Genomic DNA, 16,181 nt, shown 5'->3' on the forward strand with positions numbered 1-16,181 from the left:
TGTATTAAGGCATATGTTTTGGATGGTTACGGGTCTCTTCGTGCTACATGGGAGATCTTGTTCACGTGTGGGAGAGAAATCATCCACAAACACCAATTACTGTATTACAACCCACAAAAAGATGAGATCGATGGATGCATTTTCCGGAGACCAGATTTCTAGTGCCACACATTTTCTACATCTCTAGGGCTCATCTTCCCCAATGATTTGCTTGGACTCAGTTTTTGTATTAGTCTGAGATGACTTTGGAGACTCTGGACAGTTTTGTAAGATTGATTGGCACATATACATATGAACAAAGAACAGAGTCTTTTGAAAAGCGCAACCCCCCCCACAAAAACAGGGAGGGAGTACCACGCAGGTCGGCGCAAAATCGGAGGGATCCCCATCCATTCAACCTTCGATCCTCCATTCTCTGTTCTGATCGGCAGCATGAACACCGGGCATTCTGGTTTCCGTGAGTTTCTTTCTTCCTCCTGTCTTCCTAATCACGGAACCCAGAAGTTAAATGAAGTCCTGTTTTCTGGTCCTGCTTCCTTTCTTCTTTGTTAATAATCTCAGCCGCAAGTGTTGTACATCTGTAAGGCTCTGATGCCTCTGATGAAATTATTGGAAAGAGATAGATAGATAGATTCTATTATCATCCTCAGAGGTCAAATATGAACGATGGAACCAAAAGTTAAACATTTTAGTAATTGGAGTTAAGGAGTGACTATCATCGTCCAAGGATTTTTCTAATGAGCATTGCAATGGAAAGTGCACATTGAGACAGAGAGCAATGTGTGTAGGGAAAAGCATAACCAGGTGAGAAAGATAGAAAGATCGTGGAGACCGAATATGATTTTATGTTATGATGCCATGTCCATGGGGAGGATTGAACTTGGGATCTCAGGATTTTTATGCCTTTGATGTCACTATGCAAACCTCCTAATTAATAGCTGGAGAGAGATGACCATCCAAGATCACAAACAATACAAAGCTAGCAATTGCCCCTCTTATATCCATTTCAATTTCCTTGTCTCTATGATCAAATAGCTGTGCACAAAACGGTACACAAATATTTACAGTCACATGAACCCTTCGGGATTCTCTGTGGACTCTGTCAATTAAAAAACAAGGAAATGCCATATAGGCAATGGGATGTACGGCATGAAGTGATGAATTACAAAATTTCCTCTGCATGTGGCAACTATCTAGAATAGTGATGAACCCTTCAACTGGCGAATGTGCCCAAAAATGGTAAGTTGTGCATAAAGTGGGAATGCGTTTCACATCTACCAATATCAAAGGAGATTCTAAGTTAATCTATATCCTTGAGGTGTTACCAAATTACTTCCAATATCAAAGGATATTATAAGCTAAGCTATATCTGTAGGATGCTACCAAATTTCTCCCTTGTGCAAACACTCATCGGTCTGGAGACAAAGAAAGAACTGCTCATATATGCTGAGGTATTGGACAGTGAAGAAACCTGTGAATACTATCTTCCTAAGAGACCCCACAGAAATAGCCAATACCATTGAATGTGTGGATTTTCTAAAGGAGCTGCCATTTTGGGCAACCACTGGCAATAACTTACCAGTTGAACACATTAACATCACTACGAGGAATCCATTTTCCTCATTTTCCCATACTTTTGTCACCTGCCAATGCAAAGAAGCAATGCCACATATGAACCCACGGGAAAATAAAGCACTAGTTATAGCTTCAGAATCAATCATCCCAGAATATTTCCCATCACCAATTGGCATCCATCTTCCTCGTTTTTCCATTCTTTTCTGATCTTTCCATCCAAACGACCAAAGCTACATATGAGCCTATGGTAAAATATCAGTACTGGAATATTCTGATTAGTCATCCCAAAATATTCTGATTTTATAAAGGACATATGATTCTACAAAAAAAGAAACCTTGAAATCTGGCTTTTGCTTGCTTTACCCATGGTGCACTGGTGCATTATCTGATCTTCTATATCAATCTAGATTTTGTGAAACATGAAACTTCATGGATTTTTATCCCTTATCATTAACACGTATCTTCTACTTTTTGCTGATAGACAATGCCCCCGTGTCAAAGGTGTTAGTTATGGCATGCAGCATTGCATCACTATTGGCTGGCACACGAGCAGCCAAGGGTTGCAGTCTTTCTTACCAGGCCAGTAAGCAAAATTTGCATGTCTTTTGTTTTTAGGTGTTATCTGATGCAAGTGAATCTTATCATGAAAAATTACTTTTGTTCTTCTTTTGTTGCATTATTTAATAAAGTATTTGATTTATTTTTAGCCTGGATTTCGTGAATTAAGAAGATATTGTAAAGCCAGTGTGAAATGGCTGAGAGACAATTGCCCATAGTCTGACAGGATAAGTGGGCTAAGATAAATGTTTTCTGAACTGGCAGTATGAGCATTATTCAAACAAAAATCCTTTGAGTAGAACCCCAAATTTAGCTTCATAGCTAATGGAGAGTTATTTTACAGCGCTAAATCCTGCTGGTGCAATAGCTGATTTGATCTCTTTTTCTATTTTTTTCAGTGGAGAGTCCCTTGAAAGATCTATATTCAGGTTTTAGCTGCTAAATAGACTTAAATCTCTGGCAGTGTTTTTAGGTGTCAAGCCTTATCTTATTGTATCCTCTTCCTTTTAATCTTCAAGTTCTATCTAAAAGAAATTCTGAAAGTGATGCCATTTTCGGAACCAGCAAAGTGTCAATATCCTTTTCCAGGAGCAATCTAGCATCATGGATGTGAAATTAATCCTTAGCGAGTCCAAAATCTGACGGAGGTCTTTATTTGATTGGGATTTCCTTCATGGTACTCTTGTAGGACTTGGTTTTCCTGAGAAATGGGTGGTAGGAGTCTCCTCTTTGTACAAATCAGTATACAGTTCAATTTTGTTGGGAGGGGTTAAAGGTGACGTGCATCAAATTTCCCGATGTGTAAAATAGGGTTTTTCTGTTTTTCACTGAAGCTATGAGTTTGTTTTGGGTTGTTGAGGATGTTGGCTTGAAAGGAATAGCTATGCCCCTTTATGGGAAAAATGTTATGGATGTGGAATTTGCTGATGCTACAGTTTTGTATCTAGATGGTCAGCTTATTAATCTGTAGCAAATGTACACAGCATTGCAAACGTTTTGTATGGCTGCAGCTTATTAATCAGTGGTTTTTGGGTGGCACCTGAGAGAATTAGGAAAAAATTGATATTTTGGAGTAAAGCTAAATTATCTTTTGCGGGCAAAGTGGTAGTAGTTTATCAAGTTCTTCTATCTAGTCTTTGGTATATTATGTCATGCTGGAGTTTTTCCAGATCATGTTTGGAATTATTTGTGACTTGGCAATGAACGAAGTCATGCAAGGGCAAAGGTTTCTTGGGCCACAATTGTTCAGCTGTCGCATCAGGGAGGATTAGTAATTGTTGATCCATTACACCAGTCAAAAGCTTTGCTTGTGAAATTGGTGATTTGGGGATTGCCACCGGAACCAGAACCAGAACCAAGGAAACAAATGTTGATGTACAAATTGCAAAGTCTTTGTCCCAAAACTGGTGGCGTTTGGAAGTCCAATATTTGATTACAAGTCTGCTATTTCTACAAAATGGGAAGACAGCTTTATTCGATCTGTTCTTAATTCATGGAAGGATGTCTCTCTGGATTTAGTTAAGAGATCTCCAAAAACAGAAGCTGAATTTTGTAGACAACCCTTGCTAAGCATGTTTGTGGAGTTGTGATTTTGCGATGGAAATATGGAAAGGAATCGTAACACTATAAATACTAGTATATCCTCGAGTGGGTTATACATGGGGCTGGTATTATGGGCTGTGCTACAAGGTCAAACCGATGTTATATGAACAAGAGGATGTTGCAGATGCTCGTTCTATGAGACATGGTCTGATGCAAAAAACAATTATACCCTTGAATCCACAAATAGAGACTGGTAAACCTGAAATATGGCAATTGGTAACTAGTATCATTATTTGGTATATTTGGAAGGCCAGATGTTTTAAAGGTATTCCAAAATGTGACCGAAAACCCTGCCCAGATAATTATTGGGATTTGAACGGAGATTGCTTATAGTTTTTTTGGATAGCATAAAAGGTAATATTCAACAGGAAGAGTTACAAAGATAGGAGTTCATGTTATGGGACAAAAGAATATATTATAGGCAGGTTTTTGACCAGGTGAAATGGTTTTACTCTACACCAAAGTATTTATCTAAGTCGACAGTTAGAATTTAACATGGGGGTAATTAATCCATATGTACATATTTCATGTACAGCCTTAGGGCGTTTCTTGTACTAATGTAGTATTTTTGTTTTGGGAAAATAAAAATTAAATTAGCTAAACTGGTTGTCCAATTGGCATTTTACTGCCCTCTGGAAGATCCACAGCCCTGTTTAAGTAAGTGGCAATTTTTTATTTTGTTTTGAAGAATCTGGAAACTGATGGCTCTGTTCCCAATAAATCCAGGCAATAGTCGAGAAATATCAGTTTTGGCGAGTTCTCACATCATCTTGCGTTTTTGCATCAACACCTGAACTTATATTCGGTCTTTTTCTTATCTATTACTTCCGCATATTTGAGAGACAAATTGGCTCCAATAAATATGCTGTACGTCTGTTGATAATTTGCGATTTGTATATTCTTTCCCTTCTTGAAGTTAGTTATTGATACTTATTTTGCTCCAGGTGTTCTTGACATTCTCTACAATCCTGAGTACAATACTTAATTTAGTGGCTATTTATTGTTTAAAAGGTATCTGCTGTAAGTTTTTCTAAGCATGTGTGTTCTTCATGAATAAAGTAATGATCAAACAAAACCTTTGTAAAAACATGAAATTTTTCTCTAGAAATAGCTATAGTTTGAATTTTATATTCTATGTCCGTCTTCTTTAGTTCCGTCGTTTTACAAAGATTTATTCTTCAGATCATTCTCCTTTGGGATTGTCCCCTGGGCCATATGGGCTCGTATTTGCTTCATTTATTCAGTTCTATTTTGATATTCCCACGACAACTCACTTCCGAGTATTTGGAGCTAACCTTTCAGACAAGTCATTTGTTTATCTCGCTGGATTACAGGTACCAAGATAGCTTATACACATTATGATCTCACATTGACATCTTTTTTTATGTCTGCTAAATGATTGCCATTTCCTTGCAGCTTTTAGTTTCTTCATGGAAACGGACGTTGATACCTGGTATGTGCGGATTTCTGGCTGGGGCTGTTTATCACATGAATGTGCTCAAGATTCGACGTGTCAAAGTAAATCTTTTTGAAATGTTAAATCTCTCTTATCAAATGTGTACATGTGTGTATGTATGTAATGTCTTATTTTGTGATTTTTCACCTTACATTGTGGTTTTCCACCAGCATATTATGTATGGTAAATAAAGCGTGCCTATGTACACACGTACTCATGGTAAAAAGGGGAACAAAAAGAATTGGAATGGAATCTTCCTCTCATTCATATGTTGGTTTTAACAGTTCCCTGAAGCATTGGCTTCAGCTATGGGCCGTGCTTTCGGAGCATTGTTTCAAAGAGTACAGTCTCCAGCTTCAAGGGAAAATTCTAGAAGCTCTCAAAATGCACAGGTTATCAGTGGATTGCAGGTTTCGATTCTTTGTAGATGTATCATCACTCATGCCCTTTGTACTTCTATTTACTGATTTTGACTTGGTTTTGTGGCCGAGCAAAGCAGGGACACGTACCCCCATTGATTCCCTCAGTACCTGTCTCGCTTCCACCCCCGGAAGAATCTGTTGCCATGCTGGTATCTATGGGGTTTGATAGAAATAGAGCTGTACAAGCGCTTACAGAGGCCCGAAATGATGTAACAAGAGCAACAAATCTTTTAGTTGAGGGTCAAGCATGAAACTCACAAGGGCTGTACTTAACAATGATGCTATTTGATCAGGTATTGAAAGTCATTAAAAATATTCAAATGTTTTTCCAGGATTTGATATGTATTTAATTTGAGAACAATAGCATAATGGTGTGTGGTTGGCTGTTTGTCCCAGTATCCTAAAGTTGAACTGAGGTTCACACATTTGGCACACATGGAATCCAGCAGAATACTAGCAAATATTTATTGAACGATTGGTCTCACTTGATTCATTTTCCACAATTGGTTGAGAGAATATTCTTAAATATTCCATGGGTCATCTTGGGTTAACCAGCTCAAGGTTTTTGTAATACATGTGGGTTGTGGCTATTGAATGAGTTTTTATAATCAATATTAGTTTTGGTTGGAGCTAAATGTGGCTATGCTGTATATGAGCAAAGATGAATACATTCTGTAAAGATATGAAGTTTGAAATAAAGATGGAGAAAGTAAAGCTTCTTTAAAGTGCAAATTCTGTTTACGTAATGGCTCCAATCAAAGATGTCTTTATCTATAACTCAATGTTGCTATGTTTGGATTGAGCTATATGTAGTCCTTGACATATTTGTCAACTGTTGAAGATTGTGCATTGCAAAGATGGTCTAGGTCTTGCTATCAAGAAGGCTTGATCTGAAGCTGGACTGACCTCTTGTCTTGCTTTGTGATGTGATGAATCCATCTAACATACTTACCAACATATTTCCAAAGTGTAATTCCATTTAGTATCTGCCTTCCAAGCAGAGGATATGGGTTACACTCTTGTTATTTGGAACTGACAAATTGGACAAGATGACTACAGATCATGGTTATATGAAATCCATTATCTACAACTAGCAATGGCCTTGGTTCGGTTCGGTTTCTTCGAATTGAAACCAAACCAAACCATTTATTCATAATAAAAACCAAACCAAATTGTTTAAAATTTATGAAGCCATTTAAATCGAACCATTTAAAAATAGGAGAAACCAAACTGTTTATTGAAAATTTAGAACCAAACCAAGCCAGCTAATCATAAATCAAAACCAAACCAAACCAAACAATTTTTGACAGATATGTATTGATCCTTATACTTATCATAAATTTGGTGATCATACTTATCATAAATTTGTTTATCATACTTATTATAAATTTTGTTATAATACTTATTGAAAATTTGGACATCATACTTATTATAAATTTGGTCATCATACTTATTATAAATTTAGTTATCATACACTTATCATAAATTTGGTTATCATACTAATCATAAATTTGGTCATCCTAGTTATCATAAATTTGGTGTTTAAAATTAATGCATATAAGATTTAATAAGATAAAATTGGCGTTTAAAATTAAAAGCTAAAAGTTGAAACCTATTGGGAAAATTTAGGAGTATTTTTTTAACCTATAAACCGTTAAACCTTAAAACCAAACCACATAAACTGAAACCGATAAGCCAATAAACTGCTAAACCATGAAATTCAAAACCAAACCGAGTAGTAACATTTGAACCTAAACCAAACCGCTTATTTATCTTTGAACCAATAAACCGTTAAGCCATGGTTTAACGGTTCGGTTTAGTTTGAGCCGAAACCGGGCCCATTGCTATCCACAACCCATATATGACATATGAATTGGGATGAATGTTTAGACTGAAGAGAACAAGCAATAGGGGAAAAGGAAGAGCATCCCATAAAAGCAGCATGGTTGATGGTTGCTCTTGTATTCCCTTAAATTGGTTTAATTGGCAATGGCAGGGGATGGATGATTTTCCCCGTTTGATGCTATCATGCGAAAGTTGTTTCCATGATTTAGGAATTCAATTGATTTTAGATAATCCATCTTTTCGTGGCACAACATGAAACATGTGCAGAAAAACATGTAATGAAAATGGATAAATCAATCTCCTTCAAGAAGAATCATCGAAGGTTGTTCTTTCCTATATTCGTAAATTTTTTCTATTACTTAATTCTCCCAAAATAAGTTCATTTTAAATTATTCTACACATTATTTTCCCACTTGTCGTATTGTGTGCATGTGCATAACAATCATGCCATAAAATGCATTAATACATTGGAAGATGTTCCCTCAACATCACCAATTCAAAACATTCAGTTAGGCATGACACCAAGGACTACACTACATGGTATGATCTTTATTTAGAAATGCCTTGTTTACAATGCCAATTATCCTACCATGTTCATGTGCATGACAATCATTCCATATAATGTATAAATACATTGGACGATGTTTACCCAACATCATGAAGCACACAACAATTCAAGAATTTGACCGAGTTATCATGTCACCAACCATTACACTACAATGTATATGGTCCTAAATTTAAAATGTCTTCTTTACAGGCCCAAAAACCTGTGTAGCATATGCAACTTGAAACATCCATTGAATATCTACATCATAGGGTTTAAATTACTTGCAATGAATACAAGGACTTTCGAGCTTAGTCAATCTATCTCATTCACTGAACTTGACATCAGTGTCAGGCAAATGCAAATAGGCACCATTGATTTGCACATTAAAATTAATGATGAATGGTTGTCTAATAAGGTTTTCTTAAATTGTGGATGCCTTTCAAGGTCAATGTATGCCCCGTCCATTTGTTTTATGGTGAAATATGTGGGTTTAGGGTTTATAGATGATCAAAATATGGAGTAATGGATATGCTTCAAAACATCCTTCAAGAACACCATATAATGGATATTGCCAAAGGGATAAAGAATCCATTACATTCATACTAAATAGGTGGTAAGCAAATACAACAAATCAATTTTTTATTCTTACCGCCAACCTGATTTAAAATGGGACAATGAATATCTACAACTCATTTCATGAATCACGAAAATTGTCAAATTTCAGAAAGCAGAATAAACATTACAAAATAAAGCTCATTTCACTGGAGGAAAAATTTAGAAAATTGATGGCATTTAGAAAAAACTTATTTCACTAGCTGGAAGCATGCTCAATACTTTCCATGCCAACAAAATTAGGAATACTACTATGTTCTTCTCTCAGAAACTCAGCTCTGAGTCTCATAAGTAAGCGGCCCAAGTGATTGAGTCCTTCCCCATCTCGACCCGACCCCCAATAGAGATCATGAGGTGAGCCTTCAGAAAGTATAGATCCAGTTGTCGAGAGCAGCAAAGATTTCAAAGAAGGATAGCTTGTAAATTTGGCACGTAATGCGGTGTACATTACTTCTATTCTCATTATTTCCCAATCCTCCCGTACCTACAGGAAAACAAAAGACGATGAGACTAATAATATGATTTTCTCGCATGAAAGAGTTGGTGTTATTATACATACATACCAGATCAGGCCTCTGCTTTGCTAGACTCCTCCCTAATCTTGCTGCTTCCTCTGGACTTTTGGCAGCTTTAATCATTTTGACTTGATTTAGTGCAAGAGGATCTTCAACACCATTATACTTTTGCGCCTGTTACATGGAGAAAGCAATGAATTAAGTGACTTCATCAAAATACCCCTCTTCCACTATAAAGATGGTGCATCGCCATGTCATATTCCGAGGTACAACTCATCCAGCAGAGATTAGTAGATAAAGTAGAAAATCATAAAATCTATGTAAGCAGGAAATTTAGTTCATCAAAAGAAAGACAATGACACTTAATCGATCTAGTGGCAACAATATTTCATTTTCCAATTTCTTCACTTACCAATATGATCTTTAATCAATTTGAAGAATATCTTTGAGCTAATTTGCTATCACTATTAGGATTGAACTGAACTCAGACCACACCATACCCCTTAAATGAACTCTGACCTCTGAACAGATTTTTTGGAGGGCTACAATGAAATAATGACTTTCTAAAGTATAAACAAAACATTTTGGGCTACATTAGCATAATGACTTTCTAAGAGCAGAAAAGCTACGTTTTTGCAGAAAAATGAACCTGATAGTAATGTTCGACGCTAGTCCACAGCACATCATTTCCATCAGAGTCAGTAACTGTTATTGGATGAGGAGAGAAGTTGGAAAGGGCACCAAAAACATTCCATGACTTGTAAAATGAGATTATACTCTGCTTGTCAGAAAAGGAAGCTGCCTCAGAAGCATCAAGCTCATCAATTCCAGCAGGAACTACTAAATCAGGGATTGGCTGCAAGTACCCAGTGATAAGCATGTCTGGGCCTATCTGCAACACACAAACATGCATAATTCTATGAATTGAAATATGCATAACATTGGCCAAATGTATCGAGAAACTACAGGGCTTACCTGCTCAAAAGATACATCCTCGAGATTTAGTGCCTGTGTCATCTCCACCATTCCCATATCACCAACTGGAGAAGGTGCATGAACACCTCCAATTATCTTGGGTGCCACAAATGCAAGCACCTGCTCTGAAGAGAATGAAAGCTACTTACTAATCAAGGAGTGGAGCAAATTATCTTGCTTTCACTTGCACATGAAGGATTTGAAACGGTAAGAAAGGAGGGTAAGGATGCCATACTTTATGAATTACACCAGATGTGATAGCCGGTGCAGCCAAAGTACCCCCACATTCCCATAGAATACTCAAAAAGCCTCGATCATAACAATAATCCATAGCTCCCTTTGGTGTTAGAAAATCAAACTCTACAATTTCTACTCCTTTGCTCTGAAGTCTACGTTGAAAATCTTTCCGTGCTCCTCTCTGTGTCATAACTATGGTAGGTGTAAAAGAGACATCCCATAGTTTTGCGTCCTCAGGCAAATTCATACCTCGAGACATCACTATGCGGACAGGTAGATGACCACCATCTTGCCTAGTTGTTAATTGGGGATCTGCAAACACCATTGGTTAAAGTAAATCACGGTCAAGGAGATCCAATTTCATAGAATCACAACAAATAATTTTTTTGTTGTTTCCCATAATTTTTTATGTGCATGCAGATGTACGACCAAGACTCTGATTCAATGTATCACAGTTTGCATAATATTATATCACATTTCATTATCTGTGACCTGCAAAGTTAAGAAATTGAATGTTTTTTCAAGGGTAAACCCCCAGGAATGTGCATATTGAAAATTTAAAAAAACACTCATGCAAAAAAAAGTGCATTTCTATACGTTTCAATTATACATATATGCACGCAATTTAAGGGAAATAATATTCCCAGAAAGTGGTCCACAGGATCTTCATACCATTTTCCATAATTGACAATTTTACTCACTCTTCTTATGTCATCCTCTTTTCCCCAGTTTTCGCATTTTATTGGGATTCCCATGACAATAACCAGATTCATTGACGGAGAGCCAAATATAGTCTCTGATAGAAATCAATTGTGCAATAGCTAGCAAGTGTCCGCTGGCTATTGAACACCAATATTCCGAAGGGTGTAACATAAAGAAAGAACTTCAAGACAGGAGCTTCATTTCATTGCAACAGGATGGGAATGAGAAAGGGAGAAGTTTATGCTCACCATCACGACGAACAGTGTTCCCTCCAACAACAATAGCATCACTCCGTCCGCGTGTAGCAAAAACTCTTTGGCGAGATAACTTGCTAGTGATCCATGCTGCATGCCCACTACTTGCAGCAATCTTACCTGATAATCAACATCATGGATAGAAATCCTAAAATAACAGCATTCCTTTACACCTTTCAAAATAAGAGAACAAAATCAAAAGACCCACACCATCAAGTGTCATCCCGTACTTGAGAGTTGAGAATGGACTATGATATGATGCCCTATAGAGAAGAGGAATGTTAACATTTTGGCAGGCTTTCAAAGCTTTCTGAAAAGATAGCAGAAATCAACGGATTAAAAACCCTACCCCAAAATGAGATGAATTAGAGCTTCTTGTAATTCTAATTCAAAAACTTCAAAACATAAGAAGAGGCTTTTCTGCATATGAAAATGCACTAAATGTATATTAGTTGGTTTTATAGACAATAACTATAGAGTATTGTTTCTGAGAAAAGAAGCGAAAATCAAATGAGTGTTGTCTGAAACATTTATAGTCATCTACATTGAGTGACAGGAAATGTGATGTAGAGGGACATCTTTAGGAATGATGTAAGGATGAAGACAATGACAACGCAGATATAGCTGATTAGAAAGACCCCTAGCTGATTTGTTCTCTTTCTGTTATGCCCACTGGAGAGTACCTATGAAACCCTATGTGCTGGTTTCAGTCACTGAGATAGGCTTAAACTTCTGGCTGTACTTTTAGAAGGTAGGCATTCGTAATTATATCATTGCTTACTAATTATCCCTAAATGAAAGGGATGCCAATCTTTGGAGCCAATTGCTGTCAACTTTATTGTTCAGGAGCGATATAGTTTCCTAGATGTGAAATTAGGTCCTAGGGAGTCTAAAATCTTAAGGACACATTTCTTCATTCATAATATATTTTTCGGGAGTTGAAATTTTGGTTAAATCGGTGGCAGGTGGTTTATCACCCTCTGGAAGTTACATAGGCCAATTTCACCCAATGATCTTAGTAGCCAGCGGTGCTTCAGCAGCTACTGGCTGCATACATGAACTGAACAGTGATGGATCGGGCATTATTCAAGAATCAGCCGCTTCCTATAGGACAACTACAAGCAAAATCATCCAATGCCTTCTGCTTGTAGCAAGCATTGGGAAAGGTCAGTTAAATGTTTAGTTCTCCCTGATCCTGTTATTTGCAACTTAAAAACACTTGAGTTTTCTAATGTTGCAGAAACAGGGTTTAGATAGGAAGTTGATCAGAATCGCCATGTGTCAGTACAATGTAGTTCAGTGGATCTAGCTGGATAACATCTAGATTCGAAAAAGACCCTGTTCAAAACTATAAAATAAGCATCCTAGAAATAGCACATTTAGATTCTCTCTCACAAACACGAACCTATTCTTTTGTTACTTGCATTGACACTATACATGTGTGATTTTTGCTAGGTTTAACACGCCATTATGGTAGTTTACAGAATCAATGCATTGTTATTTATCATACAGCCTTCAAGATGAGTTCAGTTTCAAATAAATTTGACGCCTTTTTATCATTTGATTCACATTTGTCCCCGGGACATAACAATATAGCCTTCATTACTAGTTTTCATCTTTATAAGTTTGTTGACCTTCATTGTGTACTTTTGATGTGACAGCTCATTCCTTAGAAAATTAAGATGTTATGGCTTTACTGTTTCTGACACACATTCTTTGATTCTTGAGCATGTCCTCTTCCAATATCTCCAAGCACAATCACTTTATGGAAACATCAAACATTGAAAGACAAGTATGTTGACCGTTGCTGAGCATTGTAGAAGCATAATTATGGATAGCAACCAGAGTTAAAATTTCAAATATTAATGGAAGCTGTGCATGATATAATATGACAAAATCAACCTCAGTAGTTGCATTCACTTGCATATTTTCTCCAAAAACATCGACTCTAATATTCGCCTTCCTCAAGTCCTTTATTGCTTTTCCTTTGAAGTGTGGCAATGGATGGCGAAGCCCCACAACCACTCGGGAAATCCCTGCCTGAAACTTCAAGATCAGATCTAGGTAGCTTTGATAAATTTAAACATTTATGCATCATAAGCAGCCTGTTAACGACATTCACGCATGAGAAATGCATAATATTTACAAAGAAGCAGTGCAAGTTTTTGAAATAAATATAGCGGTGCAGGAAAGGTAAGTGTGACATGCTTTGCGATTTCTCGACTTTAAGTTGCATCCTAGTACTGAACTTCATTGCCCTCAGTCCGCTAGTTATAACTTAACACAAAAACCAGAAATGCGTCTCGAATTATGGATGGAAAACGGAAACATAAAGAGGTTGATCTTCACAGTGGTCTCTCAAAAGCATGTGTCCAATTAGTTAGAAACATAAAATAATGTCAAGTTACATTGCAGAAAAATATATCTAGAGATACATTAAAAAGAAGTTTCCAAATGATGTCTAAATTCCTACTCACCTATAATGTGTTCTTCAGCAACTGCATATGCTTATTCACAACCTTTCTTCCATACAATAGACATTATCAAAGAAAGTTTGCTCACGGAGTCTGAAATGGGTCAAGCTCACCTACCTTTGACGTATTGTTCTGCAATTGTATATACACTTGGTAAAGTCCTTTGTCCCAGACAAAGGAGCAGGCTGCACATCAGATATCTCTGCTCGCCTAAGTATCTACAGGACACACCTATCTAATCAACATCTATTAAAATACTACTTTACGAAGAATCTTACATAGCTGGGACTCTCTGACTTGGACCCTGAGTTACATTTAGTTCCATCCTTTAATGTAAACTCTACAAAAGGATTTGGTATCTGACAATGCACATTATATTCTATCAAGTCGACCTGCACTACTAAACGCCAAATGTCAAGTCCTATCAAATAAACCCTTGAAGCAATCAAAGGTAATGATCAAGTTTACATAACAAGTAGTCTTTATACAGGAGGCACTACTTGGACCACAAACAAAAATGAAAACGGAGAAATATGTGTCAAATATTTAATGATTAAACTCCAAATATTGTATACTGTAAGATAATCGACGATAGTGACAGAATAAAAGACATCACCAAGTTCCAACAATCCATGCCTTCAATGGATACTAAGGACCAACAAACCCAACCCCAAACTAATCTCATTCTCAGCCACTCTCCTAGCCATTCATCCTTTCAAGCACCCCCAAACAATGTCTTTAATGCCAAAGGAAATTTAAGGAAACCAAGAGATGTAGTTCCCCCTGGTTCATCTGATCCTTTATGGGTTTAAAAACTTGAAGCATATGACAATACCATGTGAACCATGTAGATGCCTCAGCTATATATAATCTACCCATGAATGAATATGCATCAGATAGTCATAGTTATCACGACATATTGCATTCTGAAGAATTGAGTTCTGTAACCGCCGAACCCCATGTTATGATCATTGATTACACCAAGTGAGAAATGAAACAGAGATATCTGATGTTTAAACCCTAAACAGTGAAAAAAAATGCGCACAATAATCACAGTTACCACAATATATTGCAAGTTAAATTCCTAGTTGCATTCTTCCATGGAAACAAACGAATGCATGTGTATAGAGAGAAGAAAACATTCTTTGTACATACATATATGTATGTATACATACTTGTTTCAGCGCGGAGATGGAGGCGTCATCGCCATGGCAATCACCCGGTTCGAGGTTGAGGTACGCGGTGGCTCCGCGCGCTCCATCTCGGGCGGCGTGACACGCCTGGACCTCTGCCGAGTCGGTGCCCTGTGCATAGAGGAAGCTCTGGGCCACCACGTGGTCCCACCCCTTGGCGATGATGCAGGCGGAGTTGGGGTGGGGAGCAGTGTAGCCAGCTGAGCTATCAGCAAGCTGGGCGGCACGGATCAACAAGGCAGCATCCAGCTCCACAGAGGACCATCCTGATGCTAATGATGATGATGATGATGCTCCTAGCATTCTCTCTCTCTCCTCCTGGCTCCTCCTTGCTCTCTATCTCTCTCTCTCTCTCTCTATATATATATATATATGTATATCTCTCTTTCTTTCTCCCTCTCCTCCTCCTTGCTCTCTCTCTCTCTCTCTCTCTTATTTTTGGTGAAGACACATAATTATATTAATAAATGTGTGTAAAAAACCGCTTACAATGGGTGTGACTAGGGATCGGAAACGGTTCGGTTTACGCTTAGCCGGTTTGGACAAACCGGTTAAGCCTAAACCGTTTTGGGATCCTCGAACCTGAACCAAACCAAACCAAACCGATCCTAAATCGGTTTGAGAAACAACTTGAAAACCGGCTTGTCAAACGGTTTGGAAACTTCCCTCTCTCTCTCCCTCCCTCATACGATCCACTATGTAGAATACAAGCTCCTTGCCTCCCTCCCTCCCTCTCTCTCACGTTTGTGTAGTCTCTCTCTCTCTCTCTCTCCTTGTCTGTGTAGTCTCCTTCCCTCGCCCTCTCTATCTCAAGTTTCTAAACGGCTTAACCGGTTTGGCGAGACTCAAGCCAAGCCGAGTTGAGCTCAAACCGTTAAGGCGGGCTCAAGCCTAAGCCGAGCCGAGTCGCTAAGCCACTTTAAGCCGGTTTAGCCAAATGGTTTAGGCTTGAGCCGAGCCGTTGTCGATCCCTAGGTGTGACAATAGAGTATGGTCACCCACCAACTACACTACACCATATGATGGTAGTGGAACATGTTGAATTGCCAATTATAGGCAATACAGACACTCCACTTAAGAAATAATTTCCACTTGCTTCAATAAAGAAATTTGCCACGTTAGTACTACTCCCTTCAACTTTCGTAAATATGCTTTCACCCCATGTCTACCATTGATCCATACAAAAGTGTTGCGCATGTCCCAATTATGATGCA

At 37.8% G+C, this 16,181-nt stretch overlaps 2 protein-coding genes across 4 annotated transcripts; one reads left to right on the plus strand and one right to left on the minus strand.

Annotated features, from left to right (window-relative positions):
• The first annotated feature begins 342 nt into the window (after window positions 1-342).
• LOC147855811 (rhomboid-like protein 20) lies at window positions 343-6,345 on the plus strand. 2 transcript variants are annotated; one of them, XM_087330742.1, is made up of 9 exons: window positions 343-457; window positions 2,057-2,154; window positions 4,462-4,602; window positions 4,680-4,746; window positions 4,918-5,069; window positions 5,152-5,253; window positions 5,476-5,601; window positions 5,691-5,906; window positions 6,010-6,345. In XM_087330742.1, the coding sequence occupies exons 1-8, from the start codon at window positions 433-435 to the stop codon at window positions 5,862-5,864; spliced, it is 885 nt and encodes a 294-aa protein (XP_087186868.1). In that variant the 5' UTR covers window positions 343-432; the 3' UTR covers window positions 5,865-5,906; window positions 6,010-6,345. The 2 variants fall into 2 exon arrangements, with proteins under 2 accessions (XP_087186868.1, XP_087186869.1); XM_087330743.1 differs by having other exon boundaries at window positions 5,476-5,583.
• Window positions 6,346-8,618: 2,273 nt separating this feature from the next.
• LOC147855812 (riboflavin biosynthesis protein PYRR, chloroplastic-like) lies at window positions 8,619-15,276 on the minus strand. Of its 2 annotated transcripts, XM_087330284.1 has the most exons (10): window positions 14,950-15,084; window positions 13,892-13,992; window positions 13,203-13,340; window positions 11,511-11,610; window positions 11,295-11,420; window positions 10,343-10,656; window positions 10,108-10,227; window positions 9,782-10,024; window positions 9,181-9,306; window positions 8,619-9,101 (listed from the first exon to the last, which is right to left on the minus strand). In XM_087330284.1, the coding sequence occupies exons 3-10, from the start codon at window positions 13,224-13,226 to the stop codon at window positions 8,817-8,819; spliced, it is 1,338 nt and encodes a 445-aa protein (XP_087186410.1). In that variant the 5' UTR covers window positions 13,227-13,340; window positions 13,892-13,992; window positions 14,950-15,084; the 3' UTR covers window positions 8,619-8,816. The 2 variants fall into 2 exon arrangements, with proteins under 2 accessions (XP_087186410.1, XP_087186408.1); XM_087330282.1 differs by lacking the exon at window positions 13,892-13,992 and having other exon boundaries at window positions 14,950-15,276.
• Window positions 15,277-16,181: the final 905 nt, after the last annotated feature.

The sequence above is a fragment of the Azolla caroliniana genome, unplaced genomic scaffold, assembly GCF_043228905.1.
Source record: "Azolla caroliniana isolate FFs.n. ecotype wild unplaced genomic scaffold, voAzoCaro1.0.p SCAF_14, whole genome shotgun sequence".
Taxonomy (NCBI): domain Eukaryota; kingdom Viridiplantae; phylum Streptophyta; class Polypodiopsida; order Salviniales; family Salviniaceae; genus Azolla; species Azolla caroliniana.